This window comes from Ochotona princeps, chromosome 18 (assembly GCF_030435755.1).
Source record: "Ochotona princeps isolate mOchPri1 chromosome 18, mOchPri1.hap1, whole genome shotgun sequence".
In the NCBI taxonomy this organism is placed as follows: domain Eukaryota; kingdom Metazoa; phylum Chordata; class Mammalia; order Lagomorpha; family Ochotonidae; genus Ochotona; species Ochotona princeps.
In genome coordinates this window covers 3,054,040-3,068,594 of record NC_080849.1, presented here as the reverse complement: position 1 = coordinate 3,068,594, position 14,555 = coordinate 3,054,040, and the positions used below count along the sequence as shown (strand labels likewise).

General features: G+C 55.8%; 1 protein-coding gene across 1 annotated transcript; it reads right to left on the bottom strand.

Moving 5' to 3' along the window:
• Positions 1 to 233: 233 nt before the first annotated feature.
• DIPK1C (divergent protein kinase domain 1C) lies at positions 234 to 14,320 on the bottom strand. Its single transcript, XM_004579654.2, has 4 exons — positions 14,144 to 14,320; positions 5,949 to 6,608; positions 3,218 to 3,382; positions 234 to 508 (listed from the first exon to the last, which is right to left on the bottom strand). Exons 1-4 carry the CDS (start codon positions 14,318 to 14,320, stop codon positions 287 to 289), a joined length of 1,224 nt encoding a protein of 407 aa, XP_004579711.2. The 3' UTR covers positions 234 to 286.
• Between the last annotated feature and the right edge of the window lie 235 nt (positions 14,321 to 14,555).

Sequence of the window (14,555 nt, the reverse complement as noted above, 5' to 3'; positions counted from 1 at the left end):
CTGCACACTGATAGACTGGGGCCATGTTCACCATGGTGTTCACATTCGGGTGCACACACTTGTGCACTTGCCAGGTGACTGCCAGTGGGGCCTGTGTGGGCCAAGAGCCCCCCTGGAGCACACTGAGTCCATTCACAGGCAGTGCCCCCGCTTGAGGCACCCGAGCTGCGAAAGATGGCCCGAGCATCCACCATGCTTGAGGGACTGTGCTGAGTTCCTAGAGACAACCGTCTGCCGGGCAAAACGTCTCCTTTGGAAGGGCAGCGTAGACCTCCCCGCAGCCGCCTCACCAGGCATGTTTAAGGCTGGAAAGTGGTTGCTTGTCTACCTGCTGCAGCTCTCTCAGCGTGGCTTGGAGGAGGCGGCGAAGCTTCCAGAACACACCGGGGGCGGCTGTCCGGGAGCATTCCCGTACAGCCTCCTGCAACTGGAACTGACGCCATAGAGGGACGACAGAGTCCCTGGGACTTGAGATGAACCAGTAGCGAAATATCTTGTCACAGATCACCTGGGGGACAGAGAGGGCAGTTACTTCAGGTCGGGTAGGGCTGCGGCTTTTTTCTAAACCCATCTCTGCTTCCAGGGGATTGCCTGAGTTCAAAGTGGGCCTTGGACCTTGCAGAGGCTGTCCTCTGCGAGGGGGGAGGTTCTGGTGACACCTGGGGGAGCAGATGCCACAGGCAGTAAGCACTGCAACCTGCAGGTCCCAGCCCTCCCAAAGATGGACTTCCCGCCACGAGAAGGTCTCCTGCAGTGGGATCAGTCGCAGGAAGCAGGTGCAGGTGCGGCTATGCTGTTGGAAGTCCCCTGGAAGCAGGATCTGCATAGGGGGGCAAGGCTGCCCAAGAAGCTCTTCAAGAAGCCAGGCTCTTAGGAGCAGAGGTGAAACCCAAGTCACGCTCTCCTACCCTCTCATTCAAACCAGGGCGTCTTCAAGATCGCCTCAAACTCTGCAATTAGCCAAGGTCTTGTTCCACAGTTTTCACCACAGGAGTACCTGCACCGGGCACCCCAAAGCGGGCACACTCGGCCCGGACTTGTGTGGGCAAGCAAAGGATGACACACAGAGGTCAGAGCTACTTTCACAAACACCCGCTCCTCAGCTGAGCAGAGAATGCACGCTCTGTGCCGCAGACACAATGGAATCTTAGTCTGCCCAGCCGCCCGCTGCCCCGACCAGGAACAGCCAGAGTGTCTCTGGATGGCCTGGGTCTGCTCGGCCACCACCTCTGCTCGCTCTTCCTTCTGCTTCACCCCTTCATCTCACAAGTGCAGTTCATTGCACACACAGCTCACCTGCCATTCTGGGATGCTCATTTGGCCCAGCAGTGAAAGCCCCTGCATCCCACACACATCTGCCTGGCTCAGAGTCCCATGCTTCCCCCAAAAGCGTTTATACTCAAGTAATCTTAGCTTTAAATTTCATTGCTTCATGCACTTTTTATTTTAAATTTTTCAAGTTTAATTTTTTTAATTTGAAAGGCAGAGACACAAAAGAGAAACAGAGACAAAAAAAGAGAAAGAAAAAGAAGAGAAAGAGAAAAAAAGAGAAAGAAAGCAAGAAATAAGAGAACGAGAAAGAAGAGAAATAGGGGGATCTTCCCTCTACTGGCTCACTCCCCAAATGCCCACAGTAGGCAGGGCCGGGCCAGGCTGCACCAGGGGCTCCGTCCACAGCCAGAGCCAGGCCAGGCTGCACCAGGGGCCAGGGACTCCATCTGGGCCTCCATGTGGCAAGCTAGACCCAAGCACTTGGCCATCACCTGCTGCCCCCATGAATCGGAAGTGGCCTCATGTAATATGGCTTCCCTAGTGCTTGGAATGCCTCCTTCAACACAGCTGAGCACTCACATGCTGTCATTTCTGAATTTCTTTTAAAAACTTCTGTCCCACTGATTTAGCCATTTATGATGGGTGGGAATTTTTCATTGTTTTGGGTTTTATTTTTCAGTAAAATATTAAGATAGAAATTTACAAAACACAAAAAGGGTGAAGAAAATTAAAACTGCCTCAATCATCATCCCAAAATAATTGCTCTGCACATTTGGGTATCCATCTGTCCAATCACAAACTCTGTAATAATACTAGGATCATCCTGTAAATACAGACTTCTGACCCGTGTCCTATTTCACTTGATTCATAGTGCTTTCTCATACAAATGTGTGGGTTGATTTCCAGCACTGTGTAAGCGCGGTCACCAGTGCAGCTGCCCGGCTAAGGAGCAGGACTGTGCCCGACAGCCTCAGCCCTCGAGGGAGGCAGCAGCTACAGTCAGGCTCACAATGCAGAAGGTGTCTGCTCCCCTGAAGCCTCGCCCGCTGCTGTGAGCTGTGTTTCAACAATTCCCAGCTGGCAAATGAAATTGATTATCAGGATTCAAGTTGCCCATCTTAGTGCTGCAAGATCATTTCCAAGTTCTCTGGTCATTTGGATTTTGTTATATGTGTATTTGGAATATGTTTTTCGAGATCAGGCGCGTTCAGGGTGGTATGGCCGTAGACAACAACCTGGAATATGTTTTTCTGTTCCTCTCTTGCTAATTTTATGCTCTTTTTGCCTCTTTTTAAAAAAATTAATTGTATTTATTTGAAAGGCAGAACAAAGAGGTAACTGCCATCCATTGGTTCACTCCCCACATGCTCATCACAGCCAGGGCTGGGCCAGGCTGGAGCTGGGAGCCAGGACCTCAACCTGCCTCTCACGCAGGGAGACAGGGCCGACTCTTCAGCCATTGCCTGGTGCCTCTCAGGGCCTACACGAGCAAAACCTGGGCCAGAGATGCTGCGGACAGGACTGGAACCAGGCACTTTGGTCAGCATCTTAGCAATGCTTTGCGCACCTGTCAGCCTCATCCTGGATGCGTGGTCTCAGGGTTCTCAGTGTTTGTGTGTGAAAGAGAGATGAGTTTGTAGGTGTGGACTCTACCCTGAGGGAATAGCTATCCACAAGCCCACAGGAGCCCAACACCAGGGCTTTGCTGGGAGCCCCACCCGCTAGACCTTAGGGTCACTTGATTATCCCCACCCACCCCTGGCCACGGGGTAGTAAACAAAGAGCAGTTTCCTGGCCCAGTACCGCCCCCCTGCCCTTACTGCATACCCCAGCTCAGCCCAGAGGGCTTGCACAGGGGACTTGCAGGAGGCGACAGCCATCGAGGGCAGAGGCCACCAGCGGGACCGCACGTGGCACCCCCAGTCCCAGGCTTGGCCATGCCTACCTGCAGGTTGCTGTTGACGCGCTCGGCTCCACATTTGTTCACTCGCAAATCACACCTGGAAAAGCAGTCGAAGAAATTGCAGTCTTCATCACCCGTGCAATTCTGCTCAAGGATTTCCCTCATTTTAGGCTCAAAAAAAGCCATGTCCACATCTATAGCCAACACCTGCAATCAAAGAGGCACGTGGTCTTTAAATAGCCAGCCACCAGCAAGTAAGGAGGAGCCCACTGGGTGGCTCCCAGTCCCACAGCTGGGAGTGCATTGGTCCACACCGCAGGTGAGCCCAGAGCCTGCAGACCCAGCTGGAGGCTCAAGCCCAGCCCTCGGGGTCTGCCCCACGGGTGCTTCTCTTAGACACAAGCACTAGATGAAGGGCTGAGATCACACCACGGAGCAGTAAGGGCAGAGCAGCCTTCGCCATCACTCCAGAAAGCCCAGGTTTGGAACTACAACCACCAGTAGGTTTCATCCTCACACGTTTTACCAGCTTGAAGACTTTCTAAGAGACAAATGCCTGCGTCAGGACTGCTGAAAATGCGGTTTTGTAAAACGTTGCTTTCTACCCGTTACACAGCTTCAGCTTTAACGATCTGTAATGACTAAATGTGACTACACGGTGTCAAGGCCATGGATCCGCCATGGATCCGCTCAGCGTCTGCTCACTGCCATTGTCTGCAGGCCCACTGAACTAGACTCCTTTTGCTTTTGACCTGTTAAACTTCTTTGGTGAAGCAGCACGCCTTTAAACTGTAATGCAACTTTAAAGTGTGGGATCTCAAAAGCTGAAAATTACAGAAAGGGAGGTGAAGGGAAGACAAAGGGGTTATCATGTTCTTAAAACTGTACTAGAAACTACAGTGGATCTGTTAAATGCTAATTAAAATTAAAAAATTAAAAATAGACTCTGAAAAATCTTAAAGACACATTTCCCAGGGCCTGACCTCCAAGGGGGAGAAGCATAACAGCTGTGAAGGATGACAGTGTACCGCCTGACCTCTGAGCACAGCTCCATTGGGGGGACAGGCATGGGGGTTACATGGCTGGCTCCCCATTTCTGGGTCCTGGGTCACCTGGTCCAAGGCTGCCTGATCAGGCGAAAGGTGGCATGGCAGGGTCAGAGCCCTCAGATCAGGAGCCAACAGGACCGACCACCAAGTCCCACCGATGACATGAACACCTGGAGACTCCAACGCTTTAGGCTGGTGTTCCTGGCTTCAAATCAAAGAGACTTCAAAACCAGAAACAAGAATAACTCCGACATAACATGTGTCTCCCTCTACCACCTGGATTCGACAAAAAAGATGAGCTCGAATCAGAGCCAAGAGACCTGGAGCCGGGCCCGGCGCCATGGCCTAGCGGCTAAAGTCCTCGCCTTGAAAGCCCCGGGATCCCATATGGGCGCCGGGTCTAATCCCAGCAGCTCCACTTCCCATCCAGGAAGTGGCCTGGGAAAGCAGTCGAGGACGGCCCAATGCATTGGGACACTGCACCCGCGTGGGAGACCCGGAAGAGGTTCCAGGTTCCCGGCTTCGGATCGGCGTGCACTGGCCCGTTGCGGCTCACTTGGGGAGTGAATGATCGGACGGAAGATCTTCCTCTCTGTCTCTCCTCCTCTGTGTATATCTGGCTGTAATAAAATGAATAAATCTTTAAAAAAAAAAAAAAAGAGAGAGACCTGGAGCCTGCCAGACCAAGTACGTGATGGCTTGGAGGCAGCGAACAGCTGCTAGCAGGTGTGAGCGAGCTGACGGGCCAGCGTGCTCCGCAAGCCCTCACAGGCAGCGTCAGACCATGGCCAGCCCTCCACCCCCAGCTCACGGCTCAGCAATGCTGGTTCCTGGTCCTGGCCTTCATTTTGTTCCTCATACAAGATGGATGCTGGGGACCATACAGCCTCTCGGGCATCCTTTAGTACATCGGAGCAGGAATGGGGTGTAACGTGTTCAAAACATGTGCATAATACTGAGGATAAAGAACACAGACGCTTTCTCGACCTCTGGAACGTTGTCCTTTACTGATTGAGGCCCAGTAAACAGAACCTCCTCTTCCCTATCTATCCAATCCAGTCAATAACCAATTTCATAATTTACTCCATTAGTACACTAAAAAAACGAATAAGGGTAACAACACGATTGTGTGTCTGGTGTATGATCGCAGCCACACGACCCATCTTTCCACAGCTCCAGCCAACGCCATTGCCCGGGGCCAAGCCGGCCCCTTGGCGGCTTCTCCCACTTCTGACGGCCTCCCTCTCGCTGCCCAGGGACAGCCAGGTTTGGGTTTTCATGCAGAGTATTTGGCCTGAAATGAGCTGCAGGTCTCACAAGCTGAACCACGGGAACCTCCAACAAGGACGGGAAGAGACGGCGGAAGGATCTGTGTGACACTTCTTGTACAATCATAAAGGTCTTCCTGCAGGGAACGGCCGCCTCGCTTCCTCTCCAGACACTGCTGGTGTTTCTCTTGGGGATGGCGTGACTCTGTGCCATTCTCCCTTGCACCAGCTGCTGCCACTGTTTAGGCTTACCTGGGCGTGTTTCCAGGTGTTCACCTGCTGCCACTCAGGCCAAGGCATAGGTGCAGGGCCTGCCCTGCCACCTGCACCAGGCCACGGGAGCTTGTTCTCATGCTACCCCGAGAGGGCATGCAGCTTTCTGGAAGGAACCAGAATGGGCCTCCAATCCAGACTCTATTTTCCACCCTCCGAACTCTCCGTCCGGGACCGCCTTACCGTGAGGTCCCTCCTGATGGCAAAGTTTTCAGGCTTGATGTCGCAGAGGTGTAGGCGGTGGGAGAAGTCACGGTCAAAATGGCCCACCATGTCCAGGAAGCTGAGCGCGATGCGGCTGATGGCCAGGGCCCGGGCCCGGGCTTGCTTCTGCTCCAGCGGGAAGAGTGCCTGGTGCTGGGAGCTGCCAGCCGCCAGGTGCTCCACAGCATAGAAGTGGCCACAGGAGCCCAACACGGGTGGCACATGGCGGCTCAGGCCCTGCAGCAGGCTCAGGTACACGAACTCCTCCTGCTGCAGCAGGGCCCAAGCACTGGCCACCTGCTGCTGCCAATCTGCACCCAGCTGGCCAGGCCACAGTGATCCCAGGCTGTCGTTGGGTAACTCCAGTCCCAGGGCATGTCTGACCTCGCCGGCCACCACCAGGAGGAGCTCAGCCTCTGCCGGGCCACCCTGGGACCCGTCCCCCAGCAGGCCAAGGGGTGGGAAGCTGCCAAAGGTCTCCCTCGTAGACTTGAGGACCACGGGCTGGCCATGCCACTCAGCCTGCAGCACCTTCTTGCCTCGCTCGTAGTACAGGCAGCGCTGGTACTGCAGCGTCCCCTCCTCACACAGGTCTTGGCACAGGTCTCCCGCCAGCCAGCCGCCCCGGTAGTCCTGGCACTGGAATAAAAGGAAGGGCAGTCACAGCAGGACCAGGTCGGTGCCATCCCAAGGTTGGGGCATGGAAAAGGGACGCCCCTAATTATGGCAGAGGACAGGCTGGTCCAGGAGAAATTTGCTGACTCGGGAAACTGGACACCACCTGATTCCCTCAGGACACTCGGAGGAGAAAGAACAGCTGGTGTCCTGGGAAAAGCCGGGCTGCAGGCAAGCGCCGGCTGCAGACAGCTCTGTCCTGCAGCACCTGGGCAGGCCCGAGGAAATCTGCCTCCCCCGCAGGCCAGGCAGATGAGCCAGGCCCCCAACCCACCCCGATCCTCACCTGCCCCAGAGTCGAGCACAGTGATGCCCCTACCAGCAAGCCTTGCCCTGCTGTCCTCAGCTCGCAGTAGGCTGGCCCATGCAGCCAACAGGCTCCCAGGTATTGCACTGGGGAGGGACTGCTAACAGCTGGAAGGGAAGGGTGTGTTGGTGTTGGGCAGTAACGAGGGAGGCTGTCCAGGGGCCTCAGAGAGGGTGGGGCAGGGGGATGCTGCAGGGTACAGTGCAAAGGAGGGTGCCAATGGTGGGTTCTGGTTCTTCCTCTTGTTTGGAAATGTGAACCACCAGACCCATTTTTCTTAGAGGTTGAGCATGTTTTTCAATCACACCCTTTTCCCTCACATGATGAACATTCCTCCCACGTGGGCAAGTGCAGGCCCGTCGCCGTCCTCAGCTCCGAGGGCTCACGAAACCAAGAGTGGCTGGTCATGAGACACCAGGTTGTGAGGCAAGTATAAACTCCAGGGCTCCCCGGCCCACTCCCTGCAGGATCAGCCATCCCACGGCGCTGCAGGAAGCCCCCCAGCCAGGTGCAGGGTCCTGAACACGTCCCTGGCTGCCCTGTGCCTCAAAGTCCTTCCCCGCCTCGCCTCTACGCTGCCCCATGCTGCAGGGATTGCCCCTACCGTGTGAGAAACACCCATGGACACCACAAGGTATGCAAAGTGCAGACAATACCAGGCGAGCCATGTTTGCCCACCACTCTGCCACACAGCCTTCTAAGACCTGCTGTGTTAGCTTACGCACAACTGTCTGAACACACTTGACCTCTGTGTACACACTGCAAAGTTCCTGCAATTTAGCCTGAGGTTTCAGTGCAATGCCACTCTAGAGCCTTCACTCCGGGCCCACTCCGTGGCTTGGGGTCCTAAGGCAGTCTGGTGAGTATCAGCACCCCTGTGCCAGTCACCCCTTGCTGGAATTGCCTCCATCTTGCCCCTCGTGAGAACACAGCTGACCTGGCTCCCCCGAGACCCTCCCAGCCTTTGAGGGGAGGGCACACGATGGGCAGCAGTGAGGTGACCAGGAACTGGGAGATGTGGCCCAGACTCCAGAGTGGCCGTTTCGTGTCGCTATATGACTTTGCTTCCCCTACTTTGTTTGCCATTTGCAGAGTTTACATCTCAATGAAGAATCTGATAAGGAAAACACAATAAGTGTTCTCTGGATTTCCTTGTAAATCCAAAAATTCCTGCACATGATTCAAAATGACTTGCCTCGACTCCTCACTCATCACTGCAGACTACCTGCACTGGTGCTGTGATGCAGAGTGCTTCTGCGTCCAGTTCAGGGCAGAGGTGAAGAAGAAAGGAAAGCAGGTGCCAGAACCCAGCACAACAGGGGGGAGCCGCAGACGGGACAGGAGCGGACAAGCCTGTGGGGACAAGGAGGACCCAGAGCCCCGGAGAGAGGGGACGAAGGCAGGACCCTGCTCTACGCCCCCAACCCAGCCACGGCGCTAGCTCCTTCTGCCTGCAAACAGGACGCGGAAGCAGCTATCAACCCCAACTGCTCCGACCCTTGCTCTCCTACCTCAACTGTGGTCATCATTACCACAAGCCACCAGACACATCTGAAGGGCCTGAGGGCCAAGAAGCCCAGCTGAGCCCACCAGCATCAGAACAGACAAGGTCGAAGCATGGGGCTTCTGCCCCCTTGCCACCCACAAATGAAGCAGCTCTGCCAGGATCGGCTGGCTGCGCATGAGCAGTAATAGGCCACAGTCCTAAGAGTGCAAGTGTCAGAAGAATTTTGGAGCACGGCCTCTTCGAGGCTTGGGCCAGTGGCAGGTCAGATGGGGTGCTGAGCTTATGTCAATAAAATGAACACAATGGCTTCGTGTCTCGGGACACAAAGAGCAGGGTCTGGCCTAGTTCTGTCTGCCCCCTCTCCCGCCCTGGTGCAGCCGCATCTGAGGTCAACGTGGACAGATGAAATGCAGACTCGGCCCAGGGTCCACTGGGGAAAGGGCAGACCACTCACAGAGAATGAGCTGAGTGACTAAGAAGCTGTCAGCCAGAGGCCCAGAGCGTCCTCTGAAAAGTGACAGCACACCTAGGGGTGACAGATTGGCATTTCCCACCAAAATGCCATTTCACTGGGAGAGGGGACACATGATACAGCAGTTAAGGCAACCTAAGGTGCCCACCCATTTCCCAAATTAGAGTGCCAAGACCAAGTCCCGGCTGCGCTGCTAACCAACAGCCTGCATTCACGCACACCCTGGGCAGCAGTGATGGCTCAACATCCACATTGAGGTCTGGGCTTTTGGCTCCAGCCTGGCCCAGCCCTGGCTCATGTGGGTGTTTGGGAAGTGGAACAGCCGACAGAAGATTTTGCTCCATCTGTCTCTCAAGTTTTCAAATAAAATAGATAAAAATTTTAGAAAACACCACCATTTCCCTACATCCCCCTCTGAACGAGAGGCCTCCTACCCTGGAGGGCCGAATCAGCCCAGGCAGGCATCCTCGTCCCCACCTCAGCATTCACCACATGGTGATCACAAGTGTTCCATGGGCACGGATCAAACCCTGCAGTTCCGGCTAAATGCAGCTGAAATCCGTGTGATCGCCCCATGCACTTGGAAGGCGATTCCAAGCCGGAGTTGAGGCACATCGGAGCAGCAGGGTATTGTTGGGCTTGCACACAGTTGGGACTGTGGGAGAGATGCGGACTTGGCCCATTCTGCAGATGAGCGCTTTGTCTCAGGAGTGTCTCCTGCAGAATTTGACTTCTGCCAGGATATTAGGAATCAGAAAGGGCAAGTAGGAGAGTGTGTTGGCCAAGATCTCAGTCTTGGTCACAACCCTGTTCCACCGCAACTACAGGTGCACCCAGGGCAGAGCTGGCCTGGGTCAGCATCCTCCAGGATGCAGGATTGGGGGACACTTCAACCCCCACCTCCCTGATGCAGAATGCATAATTTCTCCACATTGACTGTTTGCCAGCGCTGGAGAAGGTTTGCATGTCTATGCCTGTTAAAAACAGAAAAAGACTTAATTCATCCCTTTGAAAGTATACAAATTGCAAGTTTAAAAGATAATCTAAACCTTTCATTATGTGAGAAGACATAAAGCTATTTTATTAGCAGCATGTTCTGTTGAAGCAGCTGGTTTTTTTTTTTTTTTCAAACACCATAAGAGTGACTTATTTCAATTCACTGTTTAGATCAGATTTCTGTCTTCAGAGGAGACAGGTACACTTCTGTCCCACATATGTGCACCAATGAAATCAACAGATGTCTGACTTGAAAATGAAATGGGGGAAAAAATGTTAAAACTTCATTGCATGCAAATGTTAAAACTTTGGTGTATTTTTCATTTTTTGAAGTTTTCCTTACTTTGAAAATTTCTATTTGAGACAGAGAGAGAGGGAAAGAGAACCTGATGATTCACTCCCCAAATGCCCACAAGACAACTGGGCCAGACTAAAGCCAGGCCCTGGAGTTCCGTGTGGGTCTCGCATATGGGTGAGCAGGACATGAGGCCTTACCTGCTGCCTCCCAGAATGTGCATAAGCAGGAGGATGGATCAGAAGCAGTCAGGACCCAAAGCAGCCCCCCTCCATGAGGTGCAGACTCCCCCCACCAGCCCCCTCCAGGAGGTGCAGACTCCCCCCCCACCAGCCCCCCTCCATGAGGTGCAGACTCCCCCCCCCGCCAGCCCCCCTCCATGAGGTGCAGACTCCCCCCCACCAGCCCCCTCCAGGAGGTGCAGACTCCCCCCCGCCAGCCACGCTCCAGGAGGTGCAGACTCCCCCCCGCCATCCCCCTCCAGGAGGTGCAGACTCCCCCCCGCCAGCCCCGCTCCAGGAGGTGCAGACTCCCCCCGCCAGCCCCCTCCAGGAGGTGCAGACTCCCCCCCCCCCGCCAGCCCCACTCCATGAGATGCAGACTCCCCCCCCCAGCCCCACTCCATGAGGTGCAGCTTCCCCCCCCGCCAGCCCCCCCATGAGGTGCAGACTCCCCCCCGCCGGCTCCCCTCCATGAGGTGCAGACTCCCCTCCGCCAAGCACCCTCCCCATATTTTTGGATGAAATCATAGTCAGGTTCCTGTTTCCACGGATGTGTGCACAAACGAACGACCACACATTCCCATCAGGTCCTTCCCTGCTCCCAAGGGAAGCATGGCTGGCTGCTACTCCGCGTCCCTCCAGGCTGCCCACGGTTCTCAAGCAGAAACAAAACCTGTCTGCTCTGCCCAGTCAACTGCTGACAGGCCCTGGGGGCTCCAAAGAGCCAGGCTTTCTTCTGTGTGTTCGCTTTTGTTGTGCTGTTTATAAGGAGCATTGAGTCCCAAAGTGTTTAGCGACATTCACAGCTCACAACTGTATTCCTCTCTGAGACAGCTATGCTGTGCACTGCAGAATATCACTGCACTAAGCTGGTCCCCTCTGCAGCCCCTCCAGAAGTGCACAGGTGGCCAAGCACCCAGGGAAAGAGCTATGCCCTGCTTGGGGATCTGTCTGGGAGCAAACCCCTTTGGGGCCATGACAAGGACAACTAACCCAGACCTCCACCAAGGCCTATCTGGCCAGGAGGCGGTTCCTCCTGCGGAGGACACAGTCCGTAGGGATGTCACCCCCCAAGAGGCCGCCAACAGTCTTGGGGCTTCTACCGACAACTTGCAGCAGACCTTTCCTGGCTGCTTAACAGCTTCACGGTGGGAATCATGGCAAATGGCTTTACCTCCCTGGGACTGGGTTTTGCCATCCACAAAATGGAGATACCAAAAGCCAGGACCTCATAGAGTTACTGGGGGAAAGTAAAGGAAATCTCACACATGTTAAAAAAAAAAAAAAAAAAAAAAAAAAAAACAGACCTATGCCCTCCCTGGGAGGGCAGACAGCAGCCAACATCTGCCCCTGGTATCAAAAACCTGGCTTCCAAATCAGATACCCTCAAGCCACTGTCAGGCCAGCTGAGCTTCCTGGCAGTTCCTGGAGAAAGGAACGTGACTTTCACAGCACAGCCACACTGCCAAGTCCACGGCGGGCCCCTTTCTCCACCCAAAAAAGGGCAGCAGAACTCTCAGACTCGCAACATCCCACACCCACGACCCAGAGCCCACTGGCTTCCGAACTCCAGCTGCAGTGTGGCTGGCAGCCTTGGCAGCAGGGCGGGAGCTTGTGGCCCAGCTCCAAGCTTTGTCATCTGGCTGCTTTATCCCACAGGTAGGTCCCCGGACCTCTGGCAATCCACCTGCTGCTGGAGGGCCTGGGAGCACTACAATGGCTCTGGCTCTGCCAATGAGAGCCTCCCTCCAGCTGGGTTTGGCAAAGTTGCTTCTGTGCAGAGGGAAAGCTAATGAGTGTCTGGAGGCTGGTCAGAAAAATAACGACCCGTTTTATTACCCAGGATAAAAGCCAGGCAGAATGCAAGAGCCGGGAGACAGAGGCTCAATTCAGTTCCAGTCCTCGGGACCGCGGGGCCAGCTCCTGCTTGGCAGCCCAGTCAGCGCAGCCTGGGCCGCCAACACTGGCCTTACACTTAAATCAAGAATCCTGGGTGGAAGCTGAGCTCACAGCAAACCCAGAAAGAAGCCAGAGGGGAGGGATGGGGCAGGAAGAAGGGGAGAAGTGCACACACCCCCACGTGAGGGTTAACAAATTCAAACTGGGCCATGCAGATGCTCCCAGTGCTGTCGCCTGAACCCCCAACAGACACCTAGGAAACAGACTTTCAACGTCAGCGTCCCCTGGGAGGGGGCAGCTAGGTTGAGCCTGCAGAGGCTAAGCGTCTCTGGGGCTTTGGTGATCACCGGCCATGATCCCACGGCATTGTGAAGATGTATGGGGAAGCCTCTAAACAGCATTGGTTTTAATTTATGACCTGGGCTGCCGGGAAAGTTATGACGAGCAATTACTTAAATTATATCAAGCTATTTAATCTCCATTAAGGCGCTTCCCCACTGAATCAGACACAAATAAAAGTGGTCTCTAGCTTTTCTTCTCAGCTCCAAGATGATCAGACTATGCGTGCAAACCGCTGCTCGGTTCTGATGAATCATTTCTGTTCATGGTAATCTGTTAACTAGCCCCCAACATGCATCAAAACAGAGAACAAAGCAAAATCCTCCTAAGCCAAAGGGAGTCTGAGCAATCCAGGGGCTCTTTCTGGGTCGCAGTGGGGGTTCATCTCGGGGAAGGGGACCTGTCTGGCTTGTACATTGGGCTATTTTCCTGCTGGTTATTATAAACTCTTCCAATCTCATTTCTGAAAAGGCATAGAACAGCTTTCTGCTCCCGAGTTTTGAAAATCCAGAGTGCCCAGGAGCAATACGGAAGAAAACTTCCCATGCTCTTCTCGGGGACACTTAAAAAATTGTCCACGTATCAGACCAAACGTTTGGCTGCTCTCAGAAAGGGCATAATCACTTGAGAAATCATCTACCACAACTGGCCACTATCTCTGCCCTGCTTGGGTTTCCTCTTAGGGATCCCCGCCCGTCCTGGCCTAGCGTGCACCAAGTTGCAAAGCTGTGGACAGAGAGGTGAGCGCATAGCGGAGGGCACGGGCCAGTCGCAGACTGCAATGCCCTGACAGGGCTTTTTCCGTCCGCACCTGCCAGGCCCACCTGGGAAGCCCACCGGGTTAGGAGGCTCCGAGACTGGGGATCCGGGCAGGCGTTCGCAGGGCTCCGCCACTCACTTGCGGTCCGCCTTGCGTCCCACGGACCGCGTCCTCTCGGCTCTGGGGCTCAGAGAGGCGGCAGCCCTGCGCCTCTGCATAGGTCTGGGCGAATGGAGTGACCTGGCCTCCGGGCTGCAGGCGCTAGATCGCGCCTGGGCGAGAGCGCGGGGCATCCTGAGAGGCAGGGATGTGGTACCCACCGGCCGTGGCCCCAGCGCCAGCTGGTGCCCCAAACCCGACCGCCCGACACTGGATGTGGACGTAAGATTGCAAGCCGACCTCAAACTTTATTCAGGACCACAAGCTTCCGAGTGGCGGGACACATTCGAGCAGGGAAACTGTCTTGGGACAAAGGACCGGTTTAGGCAAAAAGGGCAAAGTCACTCGAGGACCCCCAGAGGACTCCCTGTTGAACATCAGTTCCCGAGACCCGGGTATGCGCCTCCCGCACTCAACGCTCGCATCGGGACCCACCCATGGGCACTCCGCTCAGGTTCCGGGTTGGCTCCGGGGGGGGTCCCCGGGAGCGTCCCCGAGCCCCTCCCGGGAGCGCAGCGCGGGGCAGCGCGGCGCCAGGACCTACCAGCGCTGCCAGGATGCGCCGGCTCTTCTCGTCCGTGCAGCGCTCCGAGAGGACGCCCGGGTGCGCTCGGAGCAGCAGCACAGCAGCCAGCAGCCAGCCCGCGGTCCACGCGGCGACGGCGAGGAGCGCGCCCCGGCCGCAGCGCCCGCAGCGCCCGCAGCGCGCCGCCCGCGCCATGGCCAGCCCGGCCGCACCCCGCACCGCACTGGCTCGCCGCGCCGCTGCTGGGCCCCGCGCGGCGGGGAGGGGCGCGAGGGAGGGGCAGCGCGAGAGCAGGGGGAGGCTCGGCGGCGGCTCCGGGGGGACGTCCCGCGGCGACACCCCGCGCGCCCGCCCCAGCCGCGCTCCTCGCCGCCACGCCCTCCACTCTGCGCCTCTCCCCCGAGAAGACCCGCGGGCCACTTGTACGGTA